The sequence below is a fragment of the Tasmannia lanceolata genome, unplaced genomic scaffold (genome assembly GCF_043159265.1).
Source record: "Tasmannia lanceolata isolate RefF3 unplaced genomic scaffold, GAP_Taslan_0.1 ptg000003l, whole genome shotgun sequence".
Taxonomy (NCBI): Eukaryota; Viridiplantae; Streptophyta; class Magnoliopsida; order Canellales; family Winteraceae; genus Tasmannia; species Tasmannia lanceolata.
The window spans coordinates 61,544,651-61,561,540 of record NW_027518680.1 but is presented as its reverse complement, the minus strand read 5'-3'; the positions used below and the strand labels follow the sequence as shown (position 1 = coordinate 61,561,540).

At 39.3% G+C, this 16,890-nt stretch overlaps 1 protein-coding gene across 1 annotated transcript; it reads left to right on the top strand.

The window, feature by feature from the left end:
* Positions 1–567: 567 nt before the first annotated feature.
* LOC143858099 (SUMO-conjugating enzyme SCE1) lies at positions 568–15,920 on the top strand. The gene is made up of 5 exons (XM_077368720.1): positions 568–725; positions 2,135–2,218; positions 15,041–15,193; positions 15,305–15,418; positions 15,517–15,920. The coding sequence occupies exons 1-5, from the start codon at positions 657–659 to the stop codon at positions 15,577–15,579; spliced, it is 483 nt and encodes a 160-aa protein (XP_077224835.1). The 5' UTR covers positions 568–656; the 3' UTR covers positions 15,580–15,920.
* Positions 15,921–16,890: the final 970 nt, after the last annotated feature.

The window sequence follows — 16,890 nt, the reverse complement described above, 5'->3', positions numbered from 1 at the left end:
ACCCCAACTAGTCTGAGACAAAGGCTTAGTTGGGTTAAGTTGGGTTGGTTCATCAAATAACGCAGGCCACACTGTATTTTAGCATATTCATGCAAGACATTGGTGGTAAGATTTTCTATCCATTAGTGATCCAAGGTAGGGCCTATTAAATGGACGGTCAAGATTACTTAATCTTAATCCGACAGTCAAAGGTTATATAAGGACGGTCCGTTTTTATGGCCCACAAGATGGACGTCTAGATGAAACTAAAATGTAACCCCCTGAATTATGATACGGGCACCCCCTTGTCCGTTCATGGACGGAAATAGTTGCGTAATCTCCACGCCTACAGAGTACGGACTGTGACTTTACTGCATATAAACATAAAATAAATGAAGAAGGAAACCAACGGAAAATGATAAATTCGCACCCTCTAGAGGATGATTCACCCCACTCTTACACGTCAGAAGGCGTTTAAAGTCTGCCACAATTCACGTTACAAGGGTGTGAATCATCCTACATGGGGTGCGAATTTATCATTACATATAAGTGTATTTGCTTTCCTCTTTTCTTTTCGAATCGCTTTTCGATTCTCTTCCAAATACGATCATTTTTTTTTTCTGTATTTTGTTCCCATTTTTACTTCAAGAAAACGAAGAAGAAGAAGAAGAAAAATCATGTCTGGAGGAATCGCTCGTGGTCGTCTCTCTGAAGAACGAAAAGCATGGCGGAAAAATCATCCACATGTATGTGTTCTCTCTCTCTCTCTCTCTCTCGATCTAACTCACTATGTTTTTAGGGTTTTGTTTGATCTAACTCACTATTTTTTTAGGGTTTTGTTTTTCACCTCAATTTTGCCCTAACAATCTTAGTTTGTCTTGTGTATTTTCTTAAGGGCGATGATAAATTCTAACTCCCTGTAGGATAATTCGCACCAGTTTAAAGGAGGGTACGTGGCAGACTTTAACGTTTTTTAACCTTTAAAGGGGTGCGAATTATCCTACGAGGGGTGCGAATTTATTATTGCCCTTTCTTAATTTTAGGAGGGTTTCGTTTTTCTCCTCCAATTTCCCCTAACAATCTTCGCTTCTTTTTTTTTGTATTTTCTTAATTTTAGGGTTTTGTTTTTATCCTCCATTTTGCCCTAACAATCTCGATTTTCTTGTGTATTTACTTAATTTTAGAGTTTCGATTTTCTCCTCCATTTTGCCCTAGCAATCTTAGCTTTTCTTGTGTATTTTCTTAATTTTAGGGTTTCGATTCTCTCCTCCATTTTGCCCTAGCAATATTCTGATACATACCTCTATGGTGTATGTGCTGTAGTTGCAAAGTAGTTATCAAGTAGTTATTTATGTAGGGTTGTGGATGTTAGTTTAGGGTAGTGATATTTACCCCCCTTTTCATCACCAGGGACACCCAGCGCCGGTGTACGTGGCAATCAAGGCCACTGGATTCTTCTGACGTCAAGTACATTAGCCCTCCTTTAGTCATTGATACACTGGTGCGAGGTGATGAAAAGGGGCGTAAATATCACTTCCCTAGTTGTATTATGTGTCATGTTAGTGGGTAGAGTTTGTGGGTTAATGGGCTGTTGATGTGGCACTCTCTTTCTACATGTATTTAAGTTCTTGTATTTGAATGAAATGAGAAGAAGAGAATTTTAAAGCAAAGGAAACTTTGTAGGAGAATCATGGTTCCTCTCGAATTGAACCTCTAGGAGGTCCGGTTGCCTCGAATCAACTTTTCTTCCCCTCTTTTCTGTCTTTTTTCCTATTTATTTCCGTTACGGCCAATTAGGCATGTACCATCTTCGCTTTTCTTGTGTATTTTCTTAATTTTAGGGTTTCGATATTCTCCTTCATTTTGCCCTAGCAATCTTCGGTTTTCTTGTGTATCTTCATAATTTTAGGGTTTCGATTTTCTCCTCCATTTTGCGATAGCAATCTTCGCTTTTCTTACGCATTTTCCTTCTTCTAGGGTTCAGTTTTTTTTTGTTTTTTTTTTTACTAAAATTTAGGGTTTTGTTTTTCTCCTCCATTTTGCCCTAACAATAATCGCTTTTCTTGCATATTTACTTTCTTTTATGGTTTCATTTTTCTCCTCCATTTTGCCCTAACAATCTTTGCTTTTCTTGTGTTTTTTTTCTGGCTTTTAGGGTTTTGTTGCGAAGCCGGAAACTGGACCCGATGGTTCTGTAAATTTGATGACATGGCACTGCACTATCCCAGGAAAGCAAGGGGTAATATTCCTCACTTGTATTTCCTCTCTATTTAGGAACACCTTTTTAAGTATAAATTTTCATAAGGTTTAGGAGTTTTTGCTTTTATGAGATTTTGAACTTTTGGTTTTCTTTGGCGCTGTTGGAACCCTAATTTCGCTTTTTGGAGGATTCAGTCACTGTTAACTCTGTGCAGGAAAGGAATTTTCGAAAAATCTATTGGAATCCAGCAATATATGAATAAGAACCTTTTGATCCAACAAATATTTCAATGATTTGATTCCCATGTTCGTATTTCGAATCTCAAAGGAATTTACCTAATATGAAACTTTTTTCCAACGTAGTGGGTTTTATGTTCCTTTGTGGATATTACTTTTATCGTTTTCTACTATGTTGTCATCTATTGCTTTTCCATGTATACTTGGGAATGGTTTTTTGTAGAGTCGTCACTTGATACTTTCTACGTAGGCAACTGGGTTTTTTATTTCATGTATCTTGTTGTTCTTATGATTCCTGGGTTATTCTGGTAATATGATTGGGTTTGGCTGTTCTCCGAGTGTTGTGTGACTGATAGATTGAAGTTTGGGCTTTGCATTTGGAGAGTTGAATTCTTCTTGTCCGTGTTCTAATATTATGTTCCTAATTTTAGCTTTCATCATTTTTTTTTCATCATTTAGACATCTTGACGTTTTCCTCCTTATATGTTTTAGTTTTAAAGCCTTTTAGAGGAACTCATCAGCTTGTTGAAAGATTAAATAACGCCTTCCCCAACTGCTTAAGCTTTTGGAGTGATTGGTGGTTTAACATGGTATCAGAACAAAGGTCCTGGGTTCAAAACTCCTTGGTATTAAAAATCCACATGCAATGGCCAACCCAAAAGAGGTGCCACATGTGCCATGTGTAGGCCAACCTTAAAAAAAGAGGGGCCACATGTGAAAGCCATAGTGTGTTGCTTTAAAAATAATGTATTCGATGCTTGCCACCACCGTGAACAGAAACTAAGATAGCTACTCCTTTTGCCCATGTCCTCTGGATGGATATACCAAAAGTAACTCACCTGACCACCATTAATGAGGATGGAAAAGTGGACGGTTGATATACACCATTCTATCCACTTTTTCCACTTAAAACCAAATCACATCTTGCGTTATGTCCACACTCCACATAACAAGGTGGCATTCAAGTCTATTGTAAGCTTTCTCAAGGCGAAGATTAAGTTGCAGACCTTTTTTTTTGTGAAACTGATAGTCATATTATTGAAAAAGACCAAGATGGTCAAGTTACAGAGAAAATCCAAAGAGAAAAAGAATACAAAAGCAAAGACACGAGAATTAAGGAGGGAGAGAATCATAAAGAGCAAGAGCGTCCTTAGAAACCCTATCTTGCGCAAGGTGATCGGCCACATGATTTGTGGAGCGCCGAACGTGAGAAAAATACCATGAGAAGCGAGCAATCCAATTAAACATCTCATTAAAAGGAGAATCAAACCTCCAAGGAGGTTTTTGGGTTTTGTTAAGCCACCGTATGACATCATAGTCTCTCCTTCTACAGTCACATTTTCTACCCGATCTCTGGCAAGCAACTTCAATCCTTGATGAGACGCTTTCACTTCCGCTTCCGTTGCATCGTCAAATCTGATGGGGCCGGCAAAGGACCACAACACCTCTCCAAGGGAATTTCTCAAAATACCACCAATGCCTGCTGGGCCCGAGTTACCAAAGCTAGAACCGTCAAAATTAAATTTCACATAGTCCGGCACCGGAGAGGACCACTCTTGGGATATTTTGTGCCTATGGCTTGCCGATCCACAATAACTTCCACCCTTCTTAAAGATTATAAGCCGAAACAAATCTAAAAGATGGTAAGATCTTTACCCAAAATATCGTAAGGGCAATAACTCTAATGAATAAGAAGTCCAGGTTCTGAGAAATTCCTTTGAAGACTCTAGCGTTGTTTTCTTTCCATAGCACCCAGATAGTGGCAAGGAAAGACACATGCCAAAGTATCTTACCTTTTTTCTTCCAGAGAACTAGAGTCCAGCATTGGAGTAGATCAACCAGCTTTTCATGGTAAGACCCATGGGATTTTGAATTTGTCAAGCAATTTGCCCCACACTGCTTTGGCGACTCAGGGAAGACCCATTAAGGTGCATACTTCGAGAGCCATAGCTCTCTGTTTAGTTAGGCATTCAAGTTTATCGTAAGCTTTCTCAAGGCGGAGATTAAGGTGCATACCTTGAGAGCCATAGCTCTTTGTTGAGTCAACACTTCGTTGGCCACTACAATCCCATCAAGAATTTGTTTGTCTGATACAAGACCACTCTGGTTAGCCACAACCAATGAAGGCATAACTCATTTGCGTCTTATCGATAGGAGTCAACTTGGATATAATTTTGGATGCATTTCCAATGAGACTAAAAACAAAGGCATAAAACATTTGAGTCTTAATGATAGGAACTTGGATATAATTTTGGATGCACTTCCAATGAGACTAATGGGTTTTAGGTCATTAATGTCCTACACATTTCTAACTTTAGGGAAAAAAGATATAAAAGAGACGTTGAATGCATTGGAGATACCATGGAAGAAGTAAAATTCATTCATTACTTTCATCAGATATGGTTCAAGTTTCTTTTTCTTCTTTTTTTGAATGGCATCGATATGGTTCAACTACCTCCCATACCTTCATCGATATGGTAAGCTGAAAATAGCTCTACAGACCTCATCCTTGGAAAAGCAAGATTCAAGATTAGAAGCATCCTACTCAAGTATCCGAGGAAGATCACAAATAATTCAATGTCTATTTTCCCACTATGATTGAAACATCTTTGAAAAAATAGTTAATTACTTCATCCCAGGCCTAGCTTTGAACTTTTGACCAGAGATAACCGAGTTGCGTAACAACCTTTTCCTTCCTCTAGAAATGGTTGTGTGATGAAGGTACTTAGAATTACGGTCACCATCTGCCAACCACAAGGATCTGGATCTCCATCTCCATAAGACTTCTTCTTGGTCAATAATTTTGACCAGCTCATACTTTAAGGCCTCTAGACCTTTCGATCAACTTTAGACAGAGGGCTAACTCCTCTTTTCGGTTAAGAAGGGTGATCCCTGACATTACTACACTCTGCCACATAACAAGAATTTGAAAATGGATCCTTTTCCAATCACTAAGGCCCCCTTTAAAGTTCTTAGGCTTGTGAATAGGTGGGCACCGGGGTTTCCCTTGGTGATAAAAGAAGTCCACCAATTGATCATGAAGGACTTGAATTCACTTTGTTAGCCAGTTCTGTTCAAACCTAAAGGAGTTGGGCTTCAACTCATCCTCTACCAAGGATTGAGGCATGGTCCGGTATAGGGTGAGAGAGCAACCTCTAAAGGACCTAGGAAAAGACATTCAGAAGAAATAAGAAATATGTCCAACCTACACAAAATTGAAGGAACTCTCTTCTAGAACAAATAAACTTCACCCCTTGCAAGGGAAGGTCGATGAGGTCATGATTAGGTATAAAATCCGAGAACATAGTCCTCACGGGAGAGACGCAATAAAATTTTCTTTTGGCTAATTGATGCCATTAAAGTCCCCGGCCACACACCATGAACCTTGAGAAAGGAATCTCGCATTGTTTACAGCACTTTTCACACATTGATCACGTGACTATTCACACATTGTTCACATCACTATTTGCGGTTTTGTTTGTTGTTGGTAGTTTAAGTGTTTTTTTCTTCGTTGGGAGTCATCCTAGTTAGGTTTTTTGAAGGTGTCAGCATGGAGGTTATGAATATGATGTAACCTCACTTTTAGGGCATCTTGTGATGTGAAATAGAGAGGATTTGGACTTTTTTTTCTTCTAAACGTGAAAGTTTGGAGGAAGAGATTCATCTAGAAGATTTCTTACCTGAGATTTCTGCAGGATTTAAAGATCTAACATACAGTTTAATCTTTGGGTTATTCTTTTCAGCATGTAGATTCTGCAGGATCTAACATACAGTTGTAATCCCATCCGACCACTGACTAGTAATTAAATCTTGCTGTTGTAATCTAATTTATCTTCCTTGTTGGTCATAATTTTGAAGTAGATTCCTTTAAAAAAAAAATACTAATTTCGAAGTAGATTGAGAATAATCCTATTGGGAGATTTTTTTTAATCTGTTTTTAGTCATATCTCAGTCTGAATTTAGAAAAAATTCAGATATAAAATCAGTTTGAGGCTCATGAAAAATCCTCAGCCTGTGGCTCACGAAAACTCTGTTGCATATTTTTTCCTTGAATCTTTTTTTTAAAATGGATTTTACCCTTGAATCTTGAGAATTAGGGTTTTATCTTCTACATCAGATAACCTCCTACATGAGGTCGATGTGATACCGTCGGTGATAATTTTGAAGTAGATTCCTTTAAAAAAATACTAATTTCGAAGTAGATCGAGAATAATCCTATTGGGAGATTTTTTTTTTTTTTTCTATTTTTAGTCATATCTCAGTCTTGAATTTAGAAAAATTTTCAGATATAAAATCAGTTTGAGGCTCATGAAAAATATGTTGCATATTTTTTCCTTGAATCTTGAGAGTTGGGGTTTTATCTCCTACATGAGGTCGATGTGATACCCAAGACATGGTATCCAAAACAAATGAGGTTCAATTGCTTAACGTTTAAAAGATGGATTACTTACCACTTCCAACATATTTGATTCCCCAAAGTATTTATGTTCAACAAGGCATTAAGTGATTCTAAAAACATTGTTCAAATCTGCACAATCTGCCTGGTGAAGAAGTGGTGGTGGTGGAGATTCTTTTCAATAACAACACAGATTTATGGGCTCAATTGATGCTGGTCAGATACAAAAATTTGGTAAGCGCCTTTGATTGGGTGAATGGGAGATTGTGGAGTATCCGATCTAGATGAATTGGATTTTTTTCTTCCAACCAATATGTTTGTATAGGTATCATTGAGAACCCTCCTTTTTTGGTTGGATAGATGGTATGGTGAACCTTTTTCCTTAGAAGGCCAATTACAAGTCAGTGGTCGGATGGGATCCGACCGTTACTCCTCTACCCCCAACGTAGCCAATAAAACTGATGCCTCATTTAATTCAACTGGTTTGCCAAACACATTTTCGGAAACCAGTAACAAGCTCATAGCCATCGGTTGTGACGCTATTGGATACACTGCATTTCCTAAGGGCATACTCGTCTCAGTGCTTTTGCAAAAATAGCTTGATCGATAGGCAATGCTTTGGAGAATATGGAAGAGGATGTTGCGAGGCAACCATCCCAAAGGATGTAAAAGATTTCAACATTACATTCGAAAGCTTCCACAACCACACAAAGACAAAAGATTTTAGTCGGTGCAGCTATATATTTCATTTGATAGAAGTTTCTTAATAGTATTAGACTGTGTAATATCCAACATAATGTGTGATGAAGTTCGAAGAAACTCAAACAGTTTTGGAATTTTACTACTTCTACCACTCTTTCATCCGGCTAAGTCTATTTGAAGCTGTATATGGGATTTCATCACTAAGCGTCCTTAGCTATGTGCCCGGAGCCATAAAGGTACAAGCAGTAGAGTAACTTTTGAGTGAAAGGGACCGCGTATTGAAACTACTAAAAGAGAATCTACAAACAGGCCCAAGACCGGGTGAAGCGCAATGCTGATCGCACCGAACAAAACTTGAATTTCTCGTTTGGGACTGGGTTTACCTTCGACTCCAACCATATCGGCAAATGTTTATTACGTTTAAGCAATCATTGAAGCTATCACCTCCCTACTATGGGCCCTTTCAAATTTTGGAGAAGGTTAGCTCTGTTCCATCATCGTCGCGCATTCATCCCCTGTTACGTCTAAGCAATCATTGAAGCTATCACCTCGCTACTATGGGCCCTTTCAAATTTTGGAGAAGGTTGGCTCTGTTCCATCATCGCCGCGCATTCATCCCCTATTCCATGTTTTGAATTTGAAGCTAAGAGTAGGATCTCAAATACCACTAATACACAATTTACCACCTCTCAAAGATGATAGAATGACGATGGAATCCTATATACAGCTTCAAATGGACTCATCTGGATGGAAGAGTGGTGAGTGGTGTTGTACCTGTGTTGCTTACAGGCTTGTAAAAGTAGTAAAACTCATACAACAGAACTGTTCGAGTTTCTTCGAGCTCCATCACGCATTATGTTGGATATTGCACAATCTAATGCCATTGGGAAACTTCTATCATAGGAATCTTGAAGTATAAAAGCATTGAAGGTAAAATTATCTTTATATATTAGAAATGTATAGCTGCACCGACTAAATTTTTTGTCTTTGCATAGTTGTGGAAGCTCTCGAATGTAAAGTTGAAATCTTTTACACCCTTTGGAATGGTTGCCTCGCAACATCCTCTTCTAGATTCTCCAAAACATTGCCTATCGATCAACTTATTTTTGCTAAAGCACTGAGACGAGCATACCGATAGGATTGTTGCATTTCTAGCATATCCAATTGTGTCACGAGAGTCGATGGCTATGAACTTATTACCGGTTTACGACAATGTGTACGACAAACTAATTAAATTAAATGAGGCATCGGTTCTATTGGCTGCATTGGGGTGGAAGAGTAACGGTCGGATCCCAATTGGCCTTCTAAAGACACGTCTACAACCTCAAAACTAGATATGAATGGTTTTGGAGGATTGAAGGAGGTATTGCAAGTTATGTTGAGGCCCTGCAAGAAACAATTAGGGTTTGTTCTTTTACCATTCTCTGGAATGATTTTTTTTTTATTTTTCATTCCAGAGAATGTAAAAATAAAAGAATTGTGTTCTTTTAGCCATCTATCAACCTATTCTTAGTATTCAAGATTCAAATTATTTCTCTGGCATTTTTATTTGCAGCAACCTTTTGTGACTTCAAAAAATAAGAAATGATTCGCCGGGGTGAGTCGCGCCCTCCCTATCTCGATAAAACTAAGATTTTCATCGTCCCTCTCACTGCTTTCCCGTCTCCTCCTCCCTCCTCTAACAAAATCCCTAAAACTCGTCTAGCTCTCTCACTAGGTTGAGCTTGACGACGACTGAGTAATGGAGAGGAAATCATTTTATGTGACGGATTTATTTCGTGGATGTTGATATTTCTACAATGAAACCCTAATGGTAGATCGTAATGTCTTATCGAGGATGGAGGAGACAACAACAGAGAAAAGGAAAAAGGAGATCGAAATCTCATACCCTGCACCAATGGGTTGATGGATGGGTCCGGCGACTCTTCTTCAATCTAGGGTTTGTTAAGAGGAAAGCTTAGGGCTTCCGATAAAAGGAGTTATGGGAATTGATATTGGCCAAATACAAAAATTTGGTAATTGCCCTCGATTGGGTGAATGGCAGATTGTGGAGTCTCCGATCTGGAAGAATTTGGAAGATTATCTTCCAATATTTTCTTCTAACCAATATGTATGTATAGGGAACAATGAGCACCATCTTTTTTGGTGGGATAGATGGTGTGGTGAGCCTTTTGGCAGTTCCTTTCCTATGGTCTTCACTAGAGCTCTCGATCCTCTGGCCCTAGTTGTAGATTACTCGAAGCATAGTGATGCCTAGAGGGTTTTCACTCCATTGCTTGGCAAGGGTAACTCCCTTAGGATCGCTAATGAGTCTTCTAAGCTATTTGAATTAGTATGCAAAAAATATTTCTCATCTATGAATTACATGCATGAGATGATGTCGACCCTGGAGCAAGGTGGTATTTTCTCTGTTAAGTCTTGCCTTGGCCAATGGTATCCCCTCGGACCCTAGATTACAAAATGTTTGGAAGTCTCTCGCATTCCCTAGAGCCATTATATTCTTTTGGTATGTTCTCCAATGCAAAATTCTTATTGGAGACCGGCCCATTAAAAGACATTTGTGAGTTGCGTGACTGTGTGCACTGTGGCTTTCTATTAGAGTACGTTACTCATTTATTTATTCAGAATCCTAGGGCAATTCGGATATGTAGCTTTTTCTTTGGTCTAAGCAATGTTCAGCTGGATGAATCAGTGTTATCTTTTGTTAAACGCCTTTGGTTGTGGGGGAGGAAACCAGCTAGCAATAAGAGATTAGACTGCTTATAGACAATTCTTTTTTTTTCCTCTGCAATTTGAATCATGTGGAAATATAGGAATGGTTGAATTTTTAACTATAAATCTAACTCGATTTGTAAAATTATAAACTGGATCATTGTTGGGGTTTCTAAACGCACCCATTCACTTCGCTCGCGGGGAGGCAACAAAGTTTAGTTCAAGAGACCGCAGAGGAGTGGAGCAGCCACAACACGAAGTTCCTTAGCTGGATCTTGCTGTTGACTAAATAGTTTATGGGTTTCGACCCAAGACATTATACATAATTGGATCCAGATTGGGGCGGAGCTCCCCCCACCCTCAGACCTCGTGAGGTATGGGCTCCTTCATCAGATGGATGGATTAATTTAAACTATGATGGTCAATGTAAATCCCTTATCTAGGATGGCACTACGACACGTAAGGTTGGTGTTGGGGGTGGGGGTGTTTTTCTTACCTAATTCTGTGGCCTTTCCTATGCAGGCCCCTCTGGAGATTGTGATGCAACAGAGGCAAAGGTTCCTGTAGGTTGTATACATCATATGTATACATTATACGTGCAAATATATCAGAAGCAGTCACCACTCTGCAATATATGTATTAATACTATGCAATATATGTATTAATACTATAGTCTATATCTGTATAAATGTAAGTGGTTAGGTGATATATGGACTTGGAAGATCTCAGATCCTGTCGGCTTCTGTGTTTGGGACCCATGCAAATCACAAGGAGTCTATTGGTGTTAGCCAACACCTTCCTTTTTTCCAGCATATCGGTCTTGTAGCTAAACTTATCTACTCAGTCAGGTTAAATACAGTAGGGGCCCACATTGTTTGGGTGATCCAAACCATTCATTTGAAAGCCCCTTACCTGGATAGGGTGTCCACAAAAAATCAGATCCATAGGATCATACTATCCAACAGTGGAGGGAAAAATGAGAAAAAATGGACGGACACAGTTTGTCCACAAATCTGCCCATTTTTTCCTCCACTGTTGGATGGGTTAGGATCATCCTATGGGTCTGATTTTTTTGCGGACACCCTCTCTAGGTAAGGGGCTTTCAAATGAATGGTTTGGATCACCCAAACAATGTGGGTCCCCACTGTATTTAACCCGATCGTAGATAAGCTTAGCTTCAAGACCGAGTAGCAACACTTTTCCGTATATATATATATATATATATATATATATATATATATATATATATATATATATATATATATAGAGAGAGAGAGAGAGAGAGAGAGAGAGAGAGAGAGAGAGAGTAAAGTGTTCCTGGGCATTAGTGGCTTAAAAAGCCACCGATTGGTCGCTTTTTGTGGACCCCGCAAAGGTGGACCCGCCATACGACCAATCGGCGGCTCTTTAAGCCACTAATGCACAGGTAACTCGGAACACTTTTCTCACACACACACACACATATATATATATATGAGAAACGTTTTCTGCGCGATACCTCAGATAAGTTATCTGAGCAAGAGCTCAAAAAATCATGTGGGCCCACATTGTTTGGATGATCCAAAGCTTTCATTTGATAGGCCCTTACATAGATAGGGTGTGCCCAAAAAATCAGCTCCATAGGATCATCCTAATCCTTCGATTTTTGGAGGTTAAAAATGGACAAATTTGTGGAGGTTTATACCCATAACCTCCACAAATCGAAGGGTTAGGATAATCCTCTGGAGTAGATTTTTTTGTGCACACTCTATCTATCTTTGGACTATCCAAATGAATGCTTTGGATCATCCAAACAATGTGCGCCCATATGTTTTTTTGATCTCTTGCTCAGATAACTTATCTGAAGTATCGCGCAGAAAACATTTCCAATATATATATATATATATATATATATATATGAGAAAACGGTTCCTACACATATGTGTAGAGAGTTCTATACACACTAGCTTAAAATACAGTGGGGGCCCACATTGTTTGGGTGATCCAAACCATCCATTTTAAAGGCCCTCACATAGATAGGGTGTCTACAAAAAATCAGATCCATAGGATCATCCCAACCCTACGATTTGTGGAGGTAAAATGGATGTCTTTAAACCTTCACAAATTAGTCCATTTTTTGCCTCCACAGTTCGAATGGTTAGGATGATCCAATGGATTTGATTTTTTGTGGACACCCTATCTATGTGAGGGCCTTAAAAATGAATGGTTTGGATCACCCAAATAATGTGGGCCCCACTCTATTTTAAGCTAGTTTGTAGATAACTTATCTACACATGTGTGTAGGAACCGTTTTCTCTCTCTCTCTCTCTCTCTCTCTCTCTCTCTCTCTCTCTCTCTCTCTCTCTCTCTCTCTCTCTCTGTATATATATATATATATATATATATATGTGTGTGTGTGTGTGTGTGTGTGTGTGTGTGTGACAGATGAACAACTGAGCTAAAAGTCTCTTTCCATCTCCATTCTGCAAATCATTTTATATGCAAGATTTCTACTTATCCAAAGGAGGATTTATCTCGAGTTTTCTTGATGTTGGAGGCCAGATAATGGTCGTTGTGTCCTTTTGCTTCATAATTTTCAAACCTAAATAAAGTAGTTCACTTCTTTGATTTAGGAATTCGGAACAGGTTGTCATTTGTTATTATTGTGTTATCTTCTTGGATTGATTAATTCATCTTGATGAAAAACTTGGGATGAATTACAATACCCATGACTTAGTGAGTTTGATGACTACACTCGCAAATGGAAAGCCGGGGGATTGGCTCTGCTCCCTTTGTAACTACTGTAACTTTAGGTGGAGAAGCAGATGCCGTTGCTGCCAGCACATAAGGAAGAAATCACTCTCTCAATCTGCTTCACTTCATGATAAAACCAAACCGATTTCATATGCGAGGGGGGTAAATCGCAAATGGAAATCGAAGAAGGGAGTGGATAGGCAACATGAAGATTGGTCTTGCTCTTCATGTGAATATGTGAATTTCAAATGGAGGGATAAGTGTCGTTGGTGTTGGCAGCTTAAAAAACCTCAAAGTCTGGTGACCAATGTTAGTCCACCATCCTCCCAGGATAGCAAGGGTGGGATGTGGCCTGATAGCGGCAATATTCTATTTCATTTGGACCGGGGGGGGGGGGGGGCGCTCTTCCTTTTCTATTTCCGGTGGCGAGGTGGATGTCTGAATGGATTCTTTAAAGTCATGTCTGATAGGGAAACAGAGAGATATCAAAGGGACTCTAGAGGATACGTGGCTCTGGGCACGGAAGCACTGGGAAATTCCATCGTTACACTGCCCCAATTCATTGGCTAAGGATGAGCTTCTATTTATATTTGAATCGGAAAAGCAGGCCAATAAGATCCTAACGAGGGGACCCGAGGGTTTGGGAGATCATCTCTTTGTCTCTTTCAGCGTGGCATAGGGATTATACCCAGGGTGAGGAAGTTCTCTTGGTTAATTTTTATGGTGTCCCTTTGCATGCTTGGGCCACTTCAACGGTGGAAGCCTTAGGGAGTTTGTTCGGTAAGGTCTTGGAGACAAAAATGGAAGGTAATCACCAACACTGTATGAATTTCGTTTTGGCCAAAATCCTAACCTTCTGTTGGCGTTTATTAGGTCCTCCTGTTAATATCCGGATCTTTGATCATTATTACCCTGTTGGATTTGAAATTCAAGAGGACCCTATGGAATGCCCAGTTAGTCTCGAGCCTCCCGGTCGTAAGGGGTGGCCGGTTGCTTTAAATTCTCCCCCAAAAACCTGTGCTGGCTTTGGAAAGTCGACAGTATCGCTCACTGCCGGCATTCCGGTGCCGTAGGATAAGCTCCCCGGTGAACCGTTGGACCCCCTCATGGGTTTGCCGGTTTTCCACCTCTAACAAACTCTGGAGGAGCTGGAGAGAAGTGCTTCCTAGATGTGCATCCCCATCTTGGAGCGGTCCCCGGACCCTGTGGCTGCTAGGCGACTTCTGTGGATAAGGAGGGAAGAAAGAGATATGCTTTTGTATCTTGTTATGCTTTCAAGTTTTCCTCTTTTGGGTCCTGATATACCAGGCCCATTCTCCATATGATATTTTGTAATATATATCGGGACTCTTGGTCCCCTGTGTTATTTTAATATCAATGGAATGTCATTTTTCAAAAAAAAAAACTTGGGATGAATTGTTTTAGATTTAGTTGGATGACAGTCATGAGATTATAGATTATGCTTGGACAGCAATGTTCATGAATTATATGACCCCACTAAAAAAACTGCCCAGAGGCCTTTGCTTACTTTTGGCTGAGTAGATTAGAAAATTTGCCGAAGTCTAGTAAATTAATGGAAAGTCGTTACAAACAATGAAAGGACAAGGATAATGTGATAGAAGTTAAGAAAATAGTACATAACTTTACGTGCCAAATAAATTTTGGCACACATACAACCCAACCCAGCTAAAATGGAATAAAAAACACATGAATCCCACCCAACTATAACTGTTGATTTCTTCTGTTCATCAAATTTAACAAAGCTTTGTTGAGTTTATATATTATTTATCTAACTCGTTCAATTTCTGAGTTTCCTCTGTTGATGATTGTAGCATTCTGATCTTTGGTATGATGCATGGAGCAAGAAACAAAACAGTAGAATAAATATCATTTTATGGAGATAGATAATGACAAGGAACGGAAATAGCTGTCTCTTTTGTGGCTGGTGTTATTTCGGACCCATTTATATGACATGATACCTATAGTTGCTAGTATGCATTACAGTAGTGGTAATAGTACATGCTATTACGTTCTTTCAAAAGAGAATGGTAGTTACTTTTGATTTTCTTGATAATTTTGCAGACTGACTGGGAGGGTGGGTACTTCCCTATTACACTGCATTTCAGCGAGGACTACCCAAGTAAGCCCCCAAAGTGCAAATTTCCTCAAGGTTTTTTCCACCCAAACGTCTATCCTTCTGGAACGGTATGCCTATCAATCCTCAATGAGGACAGTGTAAGTATATTATTTTCCATGACTGCCACTTCTACTGACTTATATTGACTCTTTTGAAAAGGAACATGATCCTTCCTCGGCTAACAGATGTTGCGTTATGTGTGCCGACAGGGGTGGAGACCAGCCATTACTGTGAAACAAATTCTTGTCGGGATTCAGGATTTACTAGATCAACCAAACCCCGCAGATCCTGCCCAGACAGATGGATATCACCTCTTCATCCAGGTCTCATCTTTCGATATCTCAGGAAAAAAAAAATTGTATCTACTTTTTATAGCTCTTGTCATTGTTGTGTAACATATGTGGCTTTGATGAATTTTCAGGAACCAACGGAGTATAAAAGAAGGGTTCGTCTGCAAGCCAAACAATATCCACCTCTTGTCTAGTGTTGCCTGAATTTGCTTGGGACCTCTGGGTACCACCTTAAACATTGAAACATTTTATATACGTGTATGTGCAGACTAGAAAGTAAATGTCGATTGTCAAATGCGTGACATTTTGCCGTATGATTGACTAATTCTATTGTTGGATTGTTCATGTTGTTGCTAGAGACTAGTTTGTTCCGTCCTTTTCTGTCTTTTGTTGAAATGGTTCAAGTCCATGGAAGTGAAGATCAGCTCTGATGTGAACTCATTTGCCTATCAATGTGGGCTTGTGCTTCTTGTACAAAATAACACTGCATATCATCTGAAACACTATCAGAAGTGATTGACTCATTTCAGACCAACATGTTTGCTTACATTTGCCTGCCAGTAGTTACACAAATGTGGGTTTTCCAGTTTTGATACTGTAATTTTAGATATGTTTTTGTTAGTTTTGCAAAAGAGAGGCGTTTAGCTTAATTACTTAGTCTTCCAATCACCTTTCACCACTGCTGTCTCAAGTGCATGATTTGGTGATCTCTAGAAGCTTCAAAGAGCAGGGATTTCATTTGATCTGGGAGTCATTGGTTGCAGGCGCCTCTTTTATATCAGCATCTGTTCCAACAAGTGGTTCACCAGAAATTGGTTCCTTGGGAGATATTTCTTATGCTTTCATTTCAGCTTGCTTAATTAAAACTGCGTTTCTCATTCTCCTTGGTTTTCTTTTGATTTCACCTATTGGGTTGCGGAGCAGAGAAATCTTTTTGAGAATGTGAATGTGTAGAGGGATGCTGGCCTTAAAAGCCCGATTTTTCGACGCCCCTTTTTTCGCAAGTGATGTCAACTATGATGGAGGAAACTCTCGGAATTTGTGCTTATTACGAAATATGCAGGGTGTAGGATAGGCTGTATAATAGGCAGTAATGCCCGTTTTTTCTGTTATTTCATGTAAAGATATGTTTTCTATTCTTATAATTGTTGTGGAGGGGTTTCCTTCTTCATTTCTGTTTCTCAGTCTCCTATTTGTCACAAAACATGATTTTGAGCTAGATGAGAGTTCCCAAGTATCCTTCTGAGGGACGCTTGGGTAATTTTTCTCCTCTTTTCTTTTTTTGTTTTTGAAAAATGACCATATATTCATATTAAGCATTACAAGCAGAGGGGACTAGCAATCCTACCCCCCTGAATACAAAATATGAAAGGCAAAGAAAAAGATTCTTAGCCAAGACAAGGATGTTAAGAGACCTACTGGATCTTTGTTTTGGGTCCTCTGATAATCTTCGCTGTGTCATGGTAAATGGGTCTTTGTTTTGGGTCATTTTTCTCATCAAAATC